This window comes from Rhinolophus hipposideros, assembly GCF_964194185.1.
Source record: "Rhinolophus hipposideros genome assembly, chromosome: 15".
Lineage (NCBI taxonomy): Eukaryota > Metazoa > Chordata > Mammalia > Chiroptera > Rhinolophidae > Rhinolophus > Rhinolophus hipposideros.
The window spans coordinates 39,623,557-39,645,431 of NC_138061.1; the positions used below are offsets into that span (position 1 = coordinate 39,623,557).

Genomic DNA, 21,875 nt, shown 5'->3' on the forward strand with positions numbered 1-21,875 from the left:
CCAGTGAGAAATTTCAGACAGCCACATCTTCTTTCCTCTGTTTCACAAGCCGTCACTGAAGTGCTAGGTTCTGAGAATCGTTAGAGAAAGATGAAACCCTTCCTGGCAGGTTCTGAGATGTTTGGTTTGTTTTGACTTTGCATTGACCCCAGAAACGTCAAGAAACATGTTTTCATGCAAACCACACTTTAATAAAAAGATGACTATGGTTGAATCCAGTCCCATGGGGCAGCTAAAAAATAAAAATATGCATATATTGGAAAACCTAGTGCATCTGTAGCCAATTCTGCCAGGTTCATAGAGGGGCCTTTTTGGAAGGTTTTGTACCAATTCTGTCTATTCTGATTAGGATGGCAGTTCCCAGCTTTTTCAATTATGGTTTGTCAGTTTTTCCATTAAAGATCACGGCTTCTCGGAACACAAACTTCTGGTGTGTTTCTGATCCCTCCAAGATTTGCTGATGGCATGCAATCCCATGGCATGCAATACACATCCTGCACCATATCTTTGCCTAAAATTTTGGTGTGAAATTCCAGGGTTTGTAAGTCTAGTCTTTCCCACATGATCCCATACAGCTGTCTTCAGATCCAGGAAATCCTTGGACAGAAAGCAAAAATTCAGACCCTCTGCTTTCTGGAATGTGAGGAGCTTTCTACAAGGGGGGTAAAGATTCCTGGCATGTAAACTGGAACAAGTCTCAACAGTTCCATTTCATTTTGGAAAAAGCCAGTATTGTTAACCAGATGCACTCCTGTTAGCATCCAGAATTACAATAAAAAGGAAGAGGCTGATTTTGTCAGGAAGCCTAGATGACAATTTGAGCCCCTTCGCTGACTAGCTGCATGGCCTTGGGTGATCACATACTCTCCGTGGGAAATGGCTTCCCCTTTGGTAAAATGCAATGGTTGGTTGTGCTGGTATCTAAGTGCCTCTAGCTTTCAAATCCAGAAGATTCTGGAGAAAATGACTTGTCATAGGTTTCACAGTACTACCTCATATTTCCAGTAGATGGCAGACTTGCATTGTAATCTGAAATGGATACCACGACGTGATATTGGTAAGTCTCAATGGTGATGAAGCTCACTGAGGTAGGTATAGAATAACGACCATTTAAAAAAATGTTGGTCCTCATCAGCAGATAGATTCATGGACCCCAAGGCAAAGATTCTCTGTTTCCATTAACCTGACGGGGTCTCCACACTTTTATAAATGACATTTAAAGGCAATATATCCACGGGAGAAACCATACATTTCTTCTCTCACTCATATTTATTAATTCAACAACTATTTCTCAAGTCCACTGTGTTCCAGATGCTGGGATAAGTACTAAGGATACAGAGATAAACAGAAAAGATAAATCCCAGTTCTCAGGAAGCTCAATTGTCATTGTGGTGAGAATCTATAGAGGAGGACGCCGTAGATCTTGTGACATGGGTACGGAGGGGGAGAGGGGTGTCAAGAATAGCTTCCTTGGTGAAGTACTGAATGTTCAAGATTGAGTGAAGTTTGGTTTTACAAACAGGAAATTCGTTGGGGAAATAAGTCCAGGAAGAAGAACAGCTTGTGCAAAGATTCATAGGCAAGAGAGGAGAGGGGAATTCCGGGAGCTGAAAGAAGCCAGAATGACTGTGGCACAGAACCAAGGCAGAGAGTAGTATGAGATGAAGAGACTAGATCACATGGGACCTTCTAGGCCATGAAAAGGAGAAAGCTGTTTTCACGGAATTCTTGATTTCCCCATTGGCAAGGGCACTGATTCCTTTGGCAAAGGCAATTTTATCAGACGTATTAGCTGACATCTTGGTGGGCAGAGAAGCCTGGTCCAACAGTAAAAGAACAGACTCATTCTGACTGGGAAGTAAGGGGAGGCACACGGAAATCTGAGAATCAAAATTGGCGTGGACCAGTTTAAAGCAAAAGAATATTCATTGCATTTCTAGGACTAATTAACCGATCCCTTGCTGGCCAGCCCTCAATATGGCAGCAAGTAGCCTGTCCAAGTGATGCAACAATCTCTATCACGTCTGTGTGACATTTGCTTTTTTCTCCCTAACACGAATCGGAGGTACCAGTGTGCCAGACACTGAAATTGCTACTTCCACTGCAAGAATCTGCAACACCGTGGGACCACAGAGCTTGGCTCAAGAGGCCTGTGCCACCTTTTATTGGCCTCCCAGCTCCTCACTCATCATGACTCCGTATCAATTAAGCAATTGTTTTTCTCTGAAAAATCTCAGCTCTTCAATAACATGGCCGCTCAGCAAATGACACTGTGAATTAGCCCCTGGAGTGTTTCCACACAGTAGAGGGAACAAATAGCATGCCATTATGGATTTTCTGGCCGTAAAAACCAAGGCAGGTATTGGATCTTAAAGAATTATAGGCTGAAGACAGGCCATCACTTAATTTTAAAAGCAAAGTTAGGTCTGTGATCTGCTATAAATCTTGGAGTGCTGACGAAGTTGAAAGTAAACAAAATGGTATCCGTGAACTCAAATGACTAGGCCATACATACACTGCTCTCTCCCCCCAGTTCTGTTTTAAATGCCCAGAGCAGTCACTATTGTGTACCTAGACATTTGCTTTACAGCATGCAAAATTCAAAGTCAATGACTCTTTTTCTCACTGCCTTTATGGGAAGCTAAGCACATGAACAGAATGGAATTTTGTGTGTGAGAAATCAGACATACTTTGGGCCAACTGGAAATGTTTCATTGAGCTTGCAGTGACATTCTTAGACAGCCCAGCCAAAAAACCAAGCACTATTTCTTTTCAGGGCCTGGCTGAATACAGTGGCAGAGTACAATGGCCAGCCATTTATTTTCACCTATCTCCTTGCTTCATCTAACCAGATGTCTGACTGTAGCTTACTATCAATATATTGAGGAGCTCTTTGGGGAGCCCAGAATCTCCGACAGTTTTATTAGTATTCATAAATATTTATGTTCCAGATATAATCGTATTATTATAGTTTTGTATATACTCACACACGAAATTCATGAGGCTACTTATTTTATCAACTCAGCCATGCTCCCACTCCTAGGCAGCAAAATATATTAGAAATGATAAAAGTAAGAACTTGACAGTAGGTTAGCCACATTGCTTCAAACAGAACCCATCTTCCTAGAACCATAGTGCTGAGGGTCATCCTGACCCATTGGTGGGTCAATATGCCCTCTCCTCCCCTTAGTACTCTTCTGTCCTTGTGGCCTGAAACCCCCATCTTTAGAGACAATCATGGGTGGTTCCATCAGTTCAGAGACTGTTTTCCACTGGAGGAGACACGGGAAATGACCTTCTCATGCATTACACACAACCATGCGCTATCTAAAGTTATGTATAGCTCCCAGTGCATTAGTTAAACACCACCCTCTTTTGTCTCCATTCAAACAATATAACTGTATCCACTCTAACTTATAGAAAAAGTGAACTGTTACCAAAGCAAAACATAAAGTAGTAGTAGAAACAAATAATCTCTGATATATGTTGGTGATCAGGAGGTCCAAGGAAAGATTCCAGAAAGGAGCCTAAAGGGCTTCACGGACTACCTAAAGAATCATGAACTTCATAGTAGCAGTTACTGCTGTAGGATCTAAGGAGCAGGGAAACACCGGCCCTGGGAAGTTTCTTAAAAAGTGGAGTGAAGATTGAAGCACTTTCCCAACAGAACTGTGAGTATCAAGACAGTGGAGTTTTCTCTGCATATGTCCAGGCACCCCGAGCTGGACACAACGGGGGGCACATGTATTGACTCGATGACTTTGAAAGGTCAGATACAGGAGGGACCACGAGAGCCATTTTCTATGTCTTGTTCCACCGAGAGGCTGACAGAAGGTTAGAGCTAGAAGACACTTATTTTAAGAAGTCTCCCTCAGTTTCAGGTAATTGAACCACATCCAGAGAGGCTGAAAGTCACATAGGAGTTGTGACAGAGCCCTGTTAGTCCTCTCCTAATTATCAGTGAGGTCCAATTTCTCCACACTGCATAGAAAAACAAGCTGGAGAAGCAAGGTGAATAAAGAAACAACAGTTTAGTTGCATGCCCAGGAATTCCTTAGCTTGCTGAAATGGATACTTTCAGGAAAGCAATTCCCCTGAGAAGAAACAGTAAAATGCTATCCTCAGATTACCCTGGACTAAGTGATGTAATACACTCTGAGACTTTGGTGTTTAGGTCTGCTGGATACAGTCCTATCCGGCAGATAGTCCATGGTCAAAGATCTGTTCTCTTTGTCCATCTGCTTTGTACACACACAATCCTGGACCCCACGTGCCTATTGGAATGCTTCACCCATGACTAATCCCCTCTTTCTTTTGGCCAAAACGAATAGTGGCTTCCAAATGAAACACATTTTTGAAAGTATGTTCTTCAAGACCAGAAGTCTTTTATCCAACAAGTCTCTAACTATATAATCTGTTAAACCTACCACATCATTATGCTGAGAGGGTCTAGAAGGCATTCCTAGAGCCATCCTTCCCTACCTAGCCACCATGCCCTGCCCATTTTCTCTAGCAGCATAACGGGAAGAGGGATGGGAAGATAGAACTTGAGGCTTAGCTGTATGACCTTGGGCAGGACTTAATGTCTTTGAGCGTCAATGTAAAGCACAGATTAAAATCCCCACTGTCTGTACATTACAGAGTGGTGAGGTCCAAATGCGGAGAGGTATGTTAAAGAGCTTGATACACTCAAAGCACTTTGTAAATTCAATGCATGGTTAATAGCCCCTAGGAGTGACACTTTGGTGGGATTCTGAAGGCAGGTATGGAGAACTCCCAGGTATTCTTAAGCTCCATGCCCTGGTTACTCCCGGCTCAACCTGCTCATAGAACCAGGTGGGCCTCTAGGTTTTCTAAGAGAATCTCCATCTTCATGAAGATACAGAAATTTACATCATCCTTTACACATCATAGACATAACCTCTTCCCGCTGCTGCTACTAACCCAGAAGCAGAGGTAGTTTGGGAAAGAACAAACTTTTTCTCATTCTCAGGCAACCACGTGAGCTGTCCTTATGGTATTTTTTGCAAAAGATGTTTGTCTGGTGCCTCAAAACTTTCCTTGGCCTCCCTGACTCTCTTGCTAATTCCTTGACAGAAACTTCATCTGGTATCCCCTCTTTTTCATTTGTTGTGTACACTGTGCAATAGAAAAATGTTTTTTGATTTTTCCTAATTGCCTTTTGAGGCAACAGTACCAAAATCTGGTCCCTGCATTTTCCGAAACTTTTCTCTGCAACAAATCTTTGTAGTAAATCTCTCTTGAACCTGGCACATCCTTTCTTTTAACACATTTACCCTATAAATTCACATCTCCGTTTTCTCACCTCTCTGATATCCTGACAGACGGTGTAATTTACATAGTGAATTAAAGCTGATCTGCCTTTGCCCTCCATGGGATGCCAACTGAACACAGGCCAAGCACCTGCCCTTTCTCACCTGTGACGTTTATGGCAAGAGCTCCATCCACTGATCGTGTCTGCCTCCTTTCAGATCCCGTTTATGCTTGATAATCTTGGAATACAAATCAGATCAAGTGTTGAGAGTCTGGCAGATCATTTGAACTGCCAACTCAGCCTGTGCAGAAACTTTGGGAAATAGGTATTTTCAAGTAGGCGAAAGGATTTGAAAAATATTAAAAGTTTAGGTAAATAAGAACATTTTGTATGTCCAGTAAATGTTACATGGAACCTGGTAAAGTTCAGGTAGTCACCCAAAAAATTGCTGGAGACATCTCATATCTCCTAGAACCTTTGACCAGAGTTCTTCTGAGACTACGATTTTTAAATATTTTTTTTTTGTCTCGTTAAAAGGATACGTTGAATAGTTAAACATATTCCATAATGAGAATTCTATAGAGGGATTGGATATTTCTACGTATAACAAACGAGAAAGAATGTGCAGTGGTAGTCAATTTCAGTTTCCCTTACCTCTTATAGAAAGAATAGTTATTATTATTATTATTGTGATTTATTTTTACATCAACTTTTATTTTGAAAAATTTCAGGCCTACAGAAAAGTTTAGAAAATGTGCAATGAACTACTTACTATCTATCCTTCACCCAGATTTACAATTGTTAAATTTTGGCGCATTTGCTTGATCTCTATATTTCATCCTTTTCTCCAGAACCACTGAACATGAGTTACAGACATCATCATGCTTTACCCACAAATACTTTAAGGTATTTCTCCTAACCACCATATCATTATTATATCCATGATTTATTAATAATATAACTTAAAAATAATTTTTATTGAGATATCATTTACGTAAGAGAAATACTCAGATTATAGTGTACAATTCAATTGGTTTTGACAAATGCATATCATCCATGCCCCTATCAAGACAGGTTCTGTGAAGATAAAGGGCATTTGCATCACCCCAGAAAACCCCCTCATGCTCCTTCCCAATCTTCTGTACCCCCAGAAGCAACCACTGATCTGATCTGTCACCATAGAGTCGTTTTGCCTTTTCTAAAACTTCATGTAAATAGAGTTATACAGTGTGTATATTTTAGTTTAACTTTTTTTCTCTCATATTAGTTCTGAATTATTCATTCACGTTGTAGGGTGTATCAGTAGTTCATTTCCTTTTTATTATTGATTAGTATTATATTATCTAAATATAGCAGTTTGTTATCCATATCATCTAGGCTGTTTTGAGTTTTAGCTTATTATCAACATTGTTACATAAAATTCTATGGACCTATTGATACAATAATATTGCCTCATATTCAGTCTATATTCAGATTATCCCAATTCTCCCCCAAATGTCCTTCATGGCTTTCTTTTTATTTAATTCCAGGATCAAATCAAGGATCACACATTATATTTGGTTGTCCTTTCTCTTTAGTGTTTTTAAAATGAGAATAATCCCACTTTTAAAAAGTATCTTTATGACTTTTTATGAGCACCGAGGTAACTCTAAGCGTGTGGTCAGCAAAGATAATGCCCACTGAACGTAACTTAATAAACCGTTTCGTGTGATGGTAACTAAATTGACTGACTATACCCGTGGCTTGCTGTTGTAGTATTGCATAGGTTTTTAAATTTTATGTTGAAGGTTAAAATCCTACCCAAGCCTAGGGTCGTTTGAGGCTTCTTTCCTGTATGCAAACTGCTAATTCTAAGCAATAAGAATTGCTATCGATCCCCTTTCTGTTTTGTTTAATGATTTTGTCTCAATACCTTCTTTCACCTTTCATGTATATCAGTGGTTCTCAACTGGGGGCAATTTTGTCCCCAAGGGACATGTGGCAATGTTAGGAGATGTTTTCAGCAGCATGACTAGGGGATGCTATTAGCATGTAGAGGGTAGAGACCGACTGTAATGCAGCAGACAGCCACCCACTACGAGGCATTATGTGGTTCACATACCATAATGCTCAGGATGAGTGACCTGCTCTATATACTTGGTCTAAGTCACCCTCTAATACATAAAAGTGCTTACCTGAGTAAAATGGGGAGTTGGGTAAGTGATGATACCTGAACAGAGTCCTTGAGTAACATAAGCAGTATTACTAGTAATGGTAGCAGAATCAAATTTCAGAAGCAAATTAACAATACCTGGGTTACTGGGAGAACTGGATTCCACAAAGAATGATCTAGAATGGGTATGATTATTTTGCTGCTCTCTATAGGCTTTTTAAGGGAATTCCACCCCTCCACCTGTGTTCCTTCTTCACTTGGGTACATCTGCGGAGGAATGGTCCTGCGGCCCAGGAAAAGATGCCTTTATCCTCTCCTTGCTTTACAGAGCCTTTGTTTCCGTACCTGGCTTGGCCTACCAGTTCTCACCTTATGGGTCATAGAGTACTAACTCCATTCTCGAACGGTTGTCACTCCCACTCTGCTTGAAACTCTGCTTCATGTCACTGGGCCATCAGCTGCCTCCACAGGCAGTGAGCAAGTGAGGTCACACAAACTGTGGTGACAGAGATTACCCCAGTTCTTTTGCATTTGGCCTGGAATCCCGTGGGGCATTCAATCCCTTCTCCTGTGGTGTCTTTGTGGGTCTTCCCCTAACAAATGCCTACTTGTTCTTCCTCAAAGCTCACAGGGTGTCAGAAGCCAAGGCTGAGCTCTCGTTTGCATTCCCGGCGTCCACTGGCATGACCTCAGGAATCCTGCAGCTGCAGCCTGAAAGGGACCATTTGATGGTTTAGCTGAGGACTTAAGTGGAGTTGGATGGCACAGAATCCTCCCATTAACAGCACTGTCAAATCTGCAACCAGACTCAAATTAGTGCTCTTTGGAAAAATCACTGGCTTGTCTGAGTTCCCCACCTTGCAACTCTGCAAAGAATGAATATCAGAGGTCTGGATTCTGCTCCCTCAGCACCAGCACTGGGCTTGGGACAGAGTGCTCAGTCAATATGGGTAAAACCAAACCATGGAAACCAAAGTGCCCAAATGAAGTCTTAGAGATTGGTCGGTAATATAGAGGAGGAATGAAGATAAATAATCATTTCCTCTACCCATTTTAGCTTTTTTGGCTGGGGCCCTGTAAATCAGACTGACAAAAGACAGATTCACAAGAGAAAAACCAGTTCATTAACAGGTGTCTTGTGCGTACGCATGGAGTACTCAGGGATGACTAACTCAAAGGGGTGGTTAGAAGTTGGGCTTATATAGCATCTTAACAAAGGAATATTAACATTTTTAGAGAAGAGACAGAACAAGGGGAAAAGACTGAGCTTCTAAGGGCAGCAAATTGTGGAAAGGCAAATATATGGAGAAACGAATGACAGACAAGGACTAGACTTAGTAGATTCTGCCTCTGGGCTGATAAAGGTCTAGAGTTGTCTCCAGTGATTAACTTATGTCTTGCTTGGCAGAGACTGGAGTGGGGGACCCCTTTACAAATTTATGTCTTACTTTTAGGCAAACAGGGAGAGGGCAGAGAGCTCGTCTTGTACCTGTTTTTTCTCAATTGCTTTGCAATTACTTAAAATAACCTTCATGCCAAAGTGGCATGTTGAGGTGACATATTCTGCTACCGGTTAGTATTACTTTTATTTATCTCCACATCCATACTTTTGCCTCAGTTTTTAGTTTAAAGAGCAGTCTTTCATGAGAGGAATAATTTTCAGTAAGAGCAATAATATATTTCTTTATAGTCAAGGAAATCCCAGCCTTAACACCAGGCAAATTGTTCCCACACCCCAAAGCTTATTTCCGTAAGACCAACAGACTGATGATTTTTTAAAATGCAAACTGAGTGTGTCCAACCCTCAAGGAAGACCTAAGGACCTTAGACAGGTTCTGGAGTCTTCTACCACTGATCTCTGTAATTCTCTAGCCTCAAAGCTCGTCACTTCTCCTCTCTCTCTAACACCTATGCTCTGCGCTCACTAAGCCTCTTTCCATTCACTGAGCCCGTTTTGTTCTAACACTGAGCCTTTGCATATTCTGTTTTTTAAAAAAATATATGATTTTTCAATTACAGTTGACATTCAATATTATTTTATATTAGTTTCAGCTATGCAGCATAGTGGTTACACATTTATATAATTTATGAAGAGATCACCCAATTAGTCTAGTACCCACCGGGCACTATACATAGTTATTACCATATTATCGATTACATTCCGCTATACTGTATTTTATATCCCTGTGACTATTTTGTAACTGCCAATTTGTACTTCTTAATCCTTTCACCTTTTTCACGGCCTCCCAATCCCCTCCCACCTGGCAACCATTAGTTTTTTCTCTGTATTTATTGTTTCTGTTTTGTTTGTTCATTTATTTTGTTTGTTAGATTCCACATATAAGTGAGATCATATGGTATTGGTCTTTCTCTGTCTGACTTTCTTCACTTAGCATAATACCCTCTAGGTCCATCCGTATTGTGTCAGATGTTAACATTTCATTCTTTTTTAATGGAGGAGTAACATTCCATTGCATAAATGTACCACATCTTCTTTATCCAATTCTCTATTCCATTGCATAAATGTACCACATCTCTTTATCTCAATTCTCTTCTGTCTTTCCACTTAGGTTGCTTCCATATCTTGGCTATTGCAAATAGCTCTGCAGTGAAAATAGAGGTGCATATTTCTTTTCAAATTAGTGTTTTGGATTTCTTCAGATAAATACCCAGAAATGGAATTGCTGGGTCATCAGGTAGTTTTTATTTTTAATTTTTTGAGGAACCTCCAAACTGTTTTCCATCGACAGATGCATGCAAAAAAATGAAACTGGACCACTTTCTTACACCACATACAATAACAAACTGAAAACAGATTAAGGACTTAAATGTAAGACCAGAAACCATAGAAGTCTTAGAAGAAAACATAGGTAGTAAACTCTGACATTGCTCTTAGTAACATTTTTTTCATATATATTTCTTCAGGCAAGGGAAACAAAGGAAAAAATGAAGAAATGAAACTACATCAAACTAAAGAGTTTTTGCACAGCAAAGGAAGCCATCGACAAAACAAAAAGACAACCTAATGAACAGGAAAAGATATTCACCAAAGATACATCTGGTAAGAGGTTAATATCCAAAGTTTATAAAGAACTCATACAACTCAACACCAAAAAACAAACAACCCGATTAAAAAATGGGAAGAGGACCTAAATAGACATTTCTCCAAAGAGGACATGTAGATGGTCAATAGACATGAAAAAAATGCTCAATATCACTAATCATCAGGGAAATGCAAGTTAAAACCACAATGAGATATCGCCTCACACTTGTCAGAATGGCCATCATCAATAAATCAACAAACAACAAGTATTGGCCAGGGTTTGGAGAAAGGGAAACTTACTGCACTGTTGGTGGGCCTGCGAACTGATGCACATTCTGTTTTCAGTAATATTCTTCCTGCTTTTCTTTATGGGACTATTACGCAGGCTGCATTTTGCTTAGGCCAGTGAGTCTCAAAATTTGCTGCACATTAGGATCACTTGGGGGAGCTTTTCACACCCTATCTCAATAAAACCAGAATCTCTGGGAGTCGATAGGCATCACTGTTGTTTTCATTGCCCAGATGATTCCAACGTGCAGCCATGTTGGAGAACCAGTGGTTCAGAGAGGAGTTTCTCAAACATGAATGTACACAGGTATCACTCTGACTCAGTAGATCTGGGGTGAGACCTAATATTCCACGTTTCTAGCAGGTTCCTCGGTAAGGTCCAAGATTCAATGCTGTGGGCTTACAGACCATACTTTTAGTAGCAAAGGTGGTTCCCCCAGAAAAGTGGTTCTCCAAGTGTGGCCTCCAGACCAGTGGCATCAGTACCACCTGGAAACATGTTAGAAATGCAAACATTCAGGCTTCACCTACCTACTGAATTAGAATCTCAGGGGTGAGGGCCAATAGTCTGTTTTAACAGGCCTTCCAGGTGATTCTATGCACACTCATGTTTGAGAACTGTTATTCTAGAAAGTATTCCTGAGACCCCAAGACTAAGTTTTTTTTATCTCTATCTAGCCTCTTCTGCCTTTCCAGAGCATTCTGTGCTTCCCTCTACTGTAGTACCTTTTGTATGTATTGTTTAGTTGTCTGTCCATTGGCCTATATCCCAAACTAGAGCGAATGTCTCTGATTTTTGGACCCATGAGATCCCCATGACCTAGAACAGTGGCTGGCACCTGATAAGCAGTCAGTAAATATTTGCTGAATGTATTAGAGAAAGACAGAAAGTTAAACTGCATCTTCTTGCATGGTGCCTTCCAGGTTATTTCCTCTGTGGCGAGACATAAAGAATGGGGAAAAGAAAAAGGGCAAGGTCATAAAATACCGTGAAAATCATCTTGGTGCCTGAATTTTGCCCCAAAGAGTGACCCTTAGAGGGCAGGGTCCAGGTTTCCATGATTCCTCTTTCTAGCGAAGCAACAAATGGCAGTTTAATAAATGCCTTTCTGTGAGGAGGCTGAACCTTGCAAAAATAAAAATTGGGGAAAGGGGAGGGGTAGTTGTCTGATAGATTTTCTGCAGAATTACCTGTTCTTCCCTGTTATGCTACCCTATTTCCCCCAAAATAAGACCTAGCCGGACAATCAGCTCTAATGCATCTTTTGGAGCAAAAATTAATATAAGACTCAGTATTATATATTATATTAATTATATTATATTAATTATATTATATTAAATTAATTATATTATATTAATTATATTATATTATATTATATTATATCATTATATTATTAGACCCAGTCTTACATTATAGTAAAATAAGACTGGGTCTTATAGAAATTTTTGCTCCAAAAGATGCGTTAGAACTGTCCGGCTAGGTCTTATTTTCCACGAAACGCGATACAACATGAAGAAGAGAAAGTAATTCCGATTCCCTTCACACTCCACTCTCTCAGGTTTTTCCCCTGCCTGATGGGGTCATCTCCCTGATACTCTTCTCAATAGCAACATCTCCATTTCTGTTAGGGAACGTAGGTGAGGGCATGCTGATCGCTGGCGCTCATAAACACCACTGTTTTAGCAGAAAGATAAAGGGAGAGAGACTCTTGCCATCCCTCACACACAGCCACAAGCAGGTTCCACAGTGTATCCCTAAGTAAGTTCATTACAGGTGGTATCCTTCTGTTGGAAGATGTAAAACTGGAGGATGTGAAATCAGGAGAGCCATAGCAGGCATCCACAATTCTCTTCCCTGGAATCACAGAATCCCAAGGCAAATGTGCAGGTCTAACTGGAGACCAATGCAATCAGAATCTCTGAGAACAGGGCCTCTGGTATCTGCATTTTTAAAGTGGCCCAGGTGATTCTAATGTGCAGCTTGAGACCCATTGGCCTGGTATGAAGACCGAGGTGGGGCTTAGAAATCACCGCTCTCAATACAGTGGTTAAAATGAGTGAACTAGATCTCTACACTGAACAAACCATCACAGTGTGGAGCGGAAAAAAAAACAACAACAAGTTACAGAATAGAAGCGCAGAAAGATACAAATTATAAAATGCACCCTCAATATTTATATATTCTCTATAGTATTTATTTATAGGTGAAAGCCTGCAAGAGGATTAGAGGCGAGTGCTTTAATTTCTTTCAAGTAGTTGCCTCTCAGGGAGGGGGAAGGGGCTAAGGAGGGAAGATAAAGGTGCTAAAAGAGACCTCCATCTTGTGTTGAACTTGGCTTATATTTTGAAAAGAAGTCTTCCAACAAATATTACAAAACGTTAATACTGGTCAACTTTGGCTAGAAGGTATGTACATCACTATATTCTCTTGAGCTTTTTTTTTTTAAAGTTCTTAAAATAAAAATGATAAAATTAAGAAAAATAAAGATCTAGCACCTGGGTTTTTCTACATGTGAACTGAGGCCCGTTAGCCCCTTTGGAGCCATAACCATGTCGGGGGCGGAGCCTGGAGCTCTGGACGCCCTCCCACCTCTGCCATTGCCCTCCGCTGGATCCGAGATCGCCCTGCCGGGAAGTCCTTCTCCGCGCGCCCTCTCAGCATCTCCTCGGGTCCTCCCGACGGAGGTTCTCAGCCTCCGCCTCGCGGGGGCTCTCGGCCGGCTGGCGGCTGCAGGCTGCGTTCCCTGTGTCGGTCCCCTTCCAGCGTTGGGGGTGCGGCACGGCTGTGCGCGCAGTGACCCGCTGGCCCCCTGGGCACCGCGGCGTGACCCGGCAGGCTGCTGCCGCGTTTGGCTCTGCCGAGCCTGCGCTCAGGCGGGCGTTCCCAGGCGGGAACCCTGCAAGGAAGGCAGTCAGTCGGCTTGTATCCATGCTGAAAAGCCCCCTCTGAAGGCAGCGACTCAGACACAAAGCTTGAATGACTGTGCTTCGCTGCAGAGGGTACAGCTGGATTATTGATTGGGGCTGAGAAAAGCGTTGAAATGAATTCGGGAGACTCAGGAAATAATGATTTGGGCTCTCCCAGGATTTTGCAGGCCCCAGAAGGCCCTGGTCCAGAGCAAAGGATCGCCCTGTGATCCTAGCTAAAATCTGGGGGCGTAATCTGCACAAATCATTTTTTTTCAATAAAAAGCAAACCCACAGTTGCACGTGCTGGGTTTCTCCCCTCCTCCCATGTTCTGATGTGGCTGGCTCACTTGTCACTGAGCTGTTTGAATGAGCTGTTTTGTTTTTACCTCTTTCCTAGCAAGCCCTGATCTAAAAGCAAACCAGTGTCTGAGAGCAGTTGCGGAGCCATGTTCATAGAGTAGGAGTACAGCCCGCAATTATGCCAGGCAATCAGAGCCTTTAATGGATGAATAGCTGCCAAAGCACGTTGGGGTGTTTGATAACCTCTAGGGCCGCTTATTGTGAGTGGAAACCACAAGGTGAAAAAAGAGACAGGGATGGAGGAGCTTGCGTGTCTTTCCCCTCCTTGCCTCTGAAGAGTTTGACAATACTGCCAAGTACTCCCTGGGGAGAGTGCTCTTGGGGACCCAGCAGGATTCTGGTTTGAAGAAATAGGAGGAGGGGCACATAATTAAGGAAAAAGCAGAAATTGGGGGCAAGAATGCACATTTGATGCAGGGTTTCCAGCATGGAAGGGAAAGGGGGAGAAGCCTCTTATCCAGTATCCCAGAGGAGGAGCTGGAGACAGGTAAGATGAGACAGGAGTAACCCACCCCCACCCCAAGTCTCCAGCCAGAAAACAGAGAGATGGAAGCACCTGCCTCACTTTTGAATCAGTCTCTCCCAGGATTTTGGCAGCTCCAGAAATCGAACTGAAGTTGTGTTCTAGGCATCAGAGTGTTTTATTGCTGGGTTGCGGTACGAGGAATTTTCCTTAATGCCTGGAAACAGGAGAGCATTGACTAATGCAGGAACATGGGATGGAGCTCCATTTACTTGCCAGCTCTGTTGAATGGCAGTGGCTCACTGGCGCACTCAGTTGGGAAGGGTTTTCAGGCCAGATCCAGGCTCTGTGGCGGAACAGTGCTTGGCTGATTAATGATGTCTTTCTTGGATGAGGAATGGTAAGGGAAGAATTTGCATATGAGCTTCCTATTTGTCATTTCTGCTTTGGGATGCTTTTCCTTCTGTAGGGGCACCACCACCACTGACATCGATGTAATGATCTTTGATCTTTGCTGTAGACTCCTCTGCTAAGAAGCTTTCAACCTAAATGGGAAGGCAAAACAGGTCAGCAATGACATTTTTTTCTGGATTCTCTACGTCCTATAGAATTGGCCAAATGTATGATTCAAGTGGCATCGAAGTACTCTTTCCCTGGCTTGCTTGTTACCAAAATGCCTAGAGATCATATACCGGAGTGAACAGACCTTTGTTCTTAGCTTTATCCTCTGTAAATTAAACAGACCTCTATACTTAGGCTCATCTCCCCAAAATTAAACAACCAGAAATATGCAATTAATTAGATGACTAAAATAAATGTTCAGTGACTATCTCCTTTCAAGGGTCTGACGCAGGTAGTTGTGAGCACAAATCCACTTATGTATGCAATAGGTCCTTGGGCTTCTCATGCATTAATATTGCTTATGTTGAAATAAATAAGGAAGGAAGAGTAGCTGGAACAGCAATGTCTTGCTGCCTGTGGGAGAAACAGAGAGCCCAGAAAAAATGACTCAGACCTTAAATCCAGACAGAGCTGAATGGAAGGATAGGAGCAAGTTAGTAGAGAGAGGAGAGAGAAAAGAATGTGAGAGAGACTCAAATCCTGTTTGCAGACAAACCCAGCTCGATACAAATGTGAAATATTCAAGTTTATCTTTAGAGCCTGTGGTAGGCTGAATAATGCACCCCCCTCCCCACCGACAGATGTCTATATCCTAATGCCTGGTCCCTATACATGGTAAAAGGGATTTTACAGATGTGATTAAATTACATCTGGTTCTTGAGGTTCTTGAGATGGTGAAATTGTCCTGGACTACCTGAGTGGGCCCAATGTAATCATAGGGTCTTTATAAGAGGGATGCAGGAAGACCACAGTTGGTGAAGGGGGTGTAATAATAGAAGCAGAGGTCAGAGGGAGCAGGGCCAGGAGCTAAGGAACATGGGCAGCCTCCAGAAGCTGGAAAGGCAAGAACAGATTCTCCCCTAGAGTCTCTAGAAGGAACACAGTCCTGCAAACTCATTTTAAACTTCTGACCTCCAGAAGTACAAGAGGATAAAAGTGTGCTGCTTTAGGTCCATAAACTTGTGGCAATGTGTTACAGAAGACAGGAAACTAAGACAGAAGCCCCTGGCTGACTCATGAAGTGTCTCCTCCATCTGCATAGCTTTTAGGCTTCCTGAAGTCTCACTCCCACAAACAACTGTTCTTAGGAGAGAAGTCCCCATCGTGTGTTAATTATAATCATTTTATTCACACATTTCAATCAACCTTGACAGTGTTTGACTATTGGCAAATTTTGTCCACGTTAAAGGAATTCTAAGCACAAGCGTCCATTCCTGATACCCTCTACATGTCAGGCTGCCAGCTTAGCACCAAAGGAATATCTATGTCCTGGATAGGAAGAATCTTTAAGGTGGGAAAATCCCCCAAATCCTAGCTTGTGAGATATGTTTGCCATGATAAGGTATCAGACCCGCTATTTTGAGTAATTTTTTACTGTTCTGTCTGAGTTAGGAGGCTACGAGACCTATCTTTATATCACCCCTCTATCAATCACAATGAGGGAAATAATTACTTCAATTGGGCATATGGACTAAAAGCATCTGTATCTTTTGAGGCTAATTACTGTGAAGTACACTAAAAACTTCTTTCAGAGGAAATAGGCTGTAGGTTCCATGAGGCCAAGACGAGAACCCATCTTTAACTGTCAGTCAGTTCCTGCAACGAGCAGAGCACCTGGCACAGAGGAGACATTCAAGCAATAGATCTCAGTTGAATAAGTGAATGAACTAAAGAGTAAATAATCTTTGATGGTGGTTGTTCACTAGTGAATTTCCCTAAGGCTAAATGACACCTGTAGAAAATACTAAAGGCTATTGCTGATATTTGCAAGAAATATAGTGGTCTTTAAAATGGAAGACAAAAAAATAAAATAGATTTCCCAGCATATAACCCTTGGTGTAATTACAGGAGATTTTAATTTTTCCCTTTATTTTTGTCTGTGTTTTTAAATGTTGCATGTTGAATGTGATTTACATTTATTATCACAAAACCAGTTAATTACAAAAAATTAGGTTCTTGGGGAATCTGGTTAGTTGGCTACAGTTGGATGACTTTCATTGGGGATGGCTTTAGTTGTCAGAAGAGGCATTAAGTTCATGAATGTAGTTGATTATTGATCCCTGGTTTTCTTACCAAGGAAGTGAGACATGGAAGTAGCCAAGAGATATGGTTTAATATTATGGAAAGGAGCAAGGACTTATCAGACTTTGAGTCTGTCCCCTACTAGTTGTTCAACAGTAAACAAGTTACCTAGCTTCTCTCAGCTCTGATATTCTTATCTGTCAAATGGAGTAAATATATCTTACAGGACTATTTGGAGGTTAAGGGAGACATAGGTTATAAAGCATTTAGCTCCATTCCTAGTACATTATAAGTACTCAATACATGTCAGTACTTATTTTTTTTTATTATGAACAAATTAGACATCTTTGGCCTTGATGCTGATTTTTCCTCCTGATATGCAAACTGATTTTTCAGTGCCCACAAATGGAGGGCATTGGGAATTCCTGTATTTTTTTTTCCCCTAGCAATAATTAGAAGTGACAGAGTCATTAGGTGGTTAGAGGACATAATTAATTTCTTTGGCGCTCAGCACTTTCCTTTGTAACAGAAGGAGATAGAACTGGAAGACCTTTAAGAATCTTCCCTGCTCTAAAATATTATGTTTATAAGATTTAGTTTTGCATTGGAAACCTTCATTTGAAGGATAATGACTTTTCGTAAAATTCACTTTTTTATGAACTACAGTCTAGTTAGTCCCTTCTACAATCTATTTTCCCAGATAAATATCTCGGAACATAACAAAGATCCTGGTATCTGGCCAGTTGTCTTTGTATTCCATACACAAGGCTAGAAGTAGATTCTAACTTTTTGTTGTTTGGAAAAATTAAATTATATTTGTCCTGGAAATGGACTAGAGGGTGCCGAAGGCTAAGAATTTTAAATAACCATGCACTGTTAAAGAATATGAGAGCTAACCATTTCCACATAAGCAATGGCTAACTTTGTGATGAAGAAATCTCACATTACACCTGACTGAAAATGAGTAGTAACTTTTTGTTTTATAGATGACTGCCCATGGCTGCCCAGGGCTACCAATTATGGTGCCACCTCATCTAGCCTCTCATTCTATCCCTTTCCCTCCTCATCAAAATTTACCTGCCCAATGTTTCATTCCCTCCAGGGCCTTGCTTCCAGTTGCTATGGCAACAGCTAGCTAATCCAGGCTTAATGTGCCCTTTCTGCCTTCTCAAGCAAGGGAGACTTCTGGAGACAATCTCTTCCTGGAAGTGAAATGACACTAATGGGGGAATCTCAAACTAAGACGTAAGACTAACATTTTGAAATAGGTAGCCTGCTGTCTCTCTCAAATTACAACATGGAAGCAGTCTTCCACCCTACCTACCTGTACAGTTAAGCTGGTACCTTGTTATTCTTGTTCTTTCCTTTTGCTAAATATCTATGTCCTGTCGGCTGTGATAACAGTGACATGCTGACTGTGGTCTGTCCTGTGGAGAACTACTGAGGGCTGTCACTGCAGAAGTCATATTCAAATCCAACCAGCCAGCACCTTTTCCAGAACTCTCACTAATGCAGGAAGAAATGATACTGTAGAAAACAAACTAACTAAAGCGTCTGGCGATTTTTCAATTTATCATCTTGTGTCTGATTGACCTCTTTTACACCAGGGGAAGTATTGTCAAACCACTGACCCCCAGAGCTGTGCTGTCTTGGAGAGGCTAAATTGCAAAGGAAAAACATCACAGTGTTAAGGAGGACGAGAGCTCTGGGTGTGGAATGTTTACAAGGGGGAGTAACCTTCACCAAAGTGCTGTGCTAGGTCATTAGGCTTACACATCAGGGTCCTGGTTCTAAGATTTCCTAGTTGACATGCACCAGGGAGGGTAAAGGACAACAGTTTAATGTTACCCATCCCCAGAGGTATTAGCATTTTGACGTGAAATAGAGAGGCAGTTCAAAATACAATAGAATTTAAGCATAGAAGCAGGAGGGGATGGAAAGAAATTGGAGATGCAGATGATTTTGTAGATCAATAACCTAGAGTGTGTCCCATCTGCACTTCTGTCTTTCATTAAGTTACTTAATCTCTAAACTTCCATTTTCTCACCTATATTAGGGAGTTATAATTATAATTGCTCCTATCTCATAGAGGATGTTCAGAAGATTAAATTATATTATCCATATAAAGGGTTGAGGGATTGAGTAAACGCTTAATAAATGAAGGTTTTTGTTGTAAATAAAGCTTTAAGGGAAGGAAATTAAGACTGGTTGTGGGATTTAGAACATCCTTACTTCAACAAATACTTACTGAGCCCTTCTCAAATGTATCCAGACACTGTTCTAAATGTTGGGCGGGGAGAATAGCCATGATCAAGACGGACAAATGCTCTGTCATTACTGAGCTTACATATTACTGGGGGAAGGCAATGAATTCACAAAAACATGTATAATACAATTTGAAGTAGGTTCAAGTACTATGAAGAAAAGTAAGCAGAGTAAGGGGATAAAGGGTGATATGCAGGAGGCTATTTTAGATAGGATCGTCAGGAAAAATATACGTGAGGAGGAGATATATGCACAGAGCTTTAAACGAAATTAAGGGAGTGAGTCAGGTGAGGCTCTGTTGGAAGGAATCAATAAACCAGTCACGTATTGATGGACTGTTTTTTCTGGGAATTTGCTGTTACCTCTAAAATTCTATCAGTAGATGGAAATTTACATAGCTAAAGGTAAGATCAATCTTGAATCTGAAATTAGGACTAGAGGAAAGAAGGACACCAGAATTTGCTGAGTTCTTATTATACGACAGAAACTGTACTCCCTGCTTTAAACAGGTTCATTTTTTTCCTCTAACCACATAATCACTCTGTCATTTTTCATAACAGCCTATGATGTGATTATTCCTCTCCCAATGTGGAAACTGAACCTTGAGAATTTTCAGCAACTTGACCCCAAATAACAAGAGGGTGAAATGGAATTGAAACAGATTTCACTGATCACAAGTAAACTCTCCAGGTCGTATTATGACACAGGAGAAGCAGCACGCCTTAGAACGCCTGGAAAAGCAGCCCTCTACTCTGCACCCCTACCCCAACACACACACATAAAGTCTGTTGGGGGGGTAATTTATTTTAAATTATCTTAATAATTTTTATTTTTCAATTACAGTTGACATACAATATTATATTTGTTTTAGGTATACAAGATAGTGATTAGACATTTATATAACTAAGGAAGTGATCACCATCATAAATCTAGTACCCATCTGACACCATAAATAGTTATTACAATATTATTGACTATATTCTCTGCGCTATACATTACATCCCCATGACTATTTTGTAACTACAAACTTGTACTTAATCTCTTTCCCTTTTTCACTCATCTGCCCCACCACCCAATCTGGTAACTATCAAACTGTTCTCTGTATCCATGAGATTGTTTATGTTTTGTTTATTTATTTTCTTTTTTTCTTTTTTTAAGATTCCACATATAAATAAAATCCTATGGTATTTGTCTTTCTCTGGCTTACTTATTTAATTTAGCATAATACCCTCTAGGTCCATCCACGTGGTTGTAGATGGTAAGATTTCATTCTTTTTTATGGCTGAGAAATATTCCATTGTGTATATGCACTACTTTTTATTTATCTATTCATCTATTGATGGACATTTAGGTTGCTCCCATATCTTGGCTATTGTAAATAATGCTGCAGTGAACATATAGATGTATATGTCTTTTCAAATTATTGTTTCGGGCTTCTTCGGATAAATACCCAGGAGTAGAATAACTGAGTCCTTTTTTATCTCTTGTTATAGACTTTTTTAAAGTATAGTTTGTCTGGTATAAGTATTGTTATTTTAATTTCTATTTTCATGAAATTCCTTTTTCTATCCCTTTACTTTCAGTCTGTGTGTGCCTTTAAAAGTGAAGCGAGTCTCTTGTAGATAACATATGTAAGGGTCTTGTTTTCTTATCTATTCAACCACCTTATGTCTTTTGATTGGTGAATTTAATCCATTTACATTTAAAGTAATTGTTGATAGATATACAGCTATTGCCATTGTTTTGTTTTTCACATTTTTGAGCTTTTTATTTTCTTCTTCTTAAAGAAGTTCCTTTAACATTTCTTGTAATACTGGTTTAGTGGTAATGAACTCCTTTAGCTTTCACTTGTCTGAGAAGCTCTTTATCTTTCCCTCCATTCTAAATGATAGCTTTGCTGGCTAGAGTAATCTTTGTTTGTAAGTCCTTGCTTTTTATCACTTTGAAGAGTTTGTGCCAGTCCGTTCTGACCTGTAAAGTTTCTGTTGAGAAATCAGCTGACTCTCTTGTGGGAACTCCCTTGTAGGTAACTAATTGCTTTTTTTTTTTTTTTTGCTGCTTTTAAGATTCTCTTTTTGTCTTTAACTTTTGGCATTTTAATTATGATGTGTCTTGATGTGGGCCTCTTTGGGTTCATCTTGTTTGGGACTCTGCACTTCCTGGGCTTGTATATCTATTTTCTTTGCAAGGTTAGGGAAGTTTTCTGTCATTATTTCTTTAAATAGGTTTTCATTTCCTTGCTCTCTCTCTTCTCCTTCTGGTACCTTTATGATGTGAATATTGTATGCTTGATATTGTCCCAAAGGCCCCTTAAACTCTCCTTATTTTTTTGGATTCTTTTTTCTTTTTGCTATTCGGATTGGGTGTTTTCTGCTACCTTATCTTCTAAATTGCTGATAATCCTCTGCTTCAACAAATCTACTGTTGATTCGCTCTAATGTATTCTTGATTTCAGTTATTGTATTCTTCATTTCTG

The 21,875-nt window shown here is 40.6% G+C and overlaps 1 protein-coding gene across 6 annotated transcripts in view; it reads right to left on the bottom strand.

The window, feature by feature from the left end:
• LOC308507854 (uncharacterized protein) overlaps positions 1–21,875 on the bottom strand; it is a gene marked incomplete at both ends in the record, with an annotated part of 297,096 nt that overhangs the window by 107,441 nt on the left and 167,780 nt on the right. Inside the window, one exon of one of the 6 annotated variants that reach the window (XR_013994945.1) lies at positions 13,205–15,036. The exons of 3 other annotated variants lie outside the window; for them this stretch is intronic. Coding sequence is in view for 1 of the 3 variants with exons in the window: in XM_081073605.1 (XP_080929731.1) it covers positions 14,920–15,036 (117 nt within the window). Of the gene's footprint in view, positions 1–13,204; positions 15,037–21,875 lie in introns of those variants that run through there. 2 more of the 6 variants (XM_081073605.1, XR_013994946.1) reach the window with 2 other exon arrangements.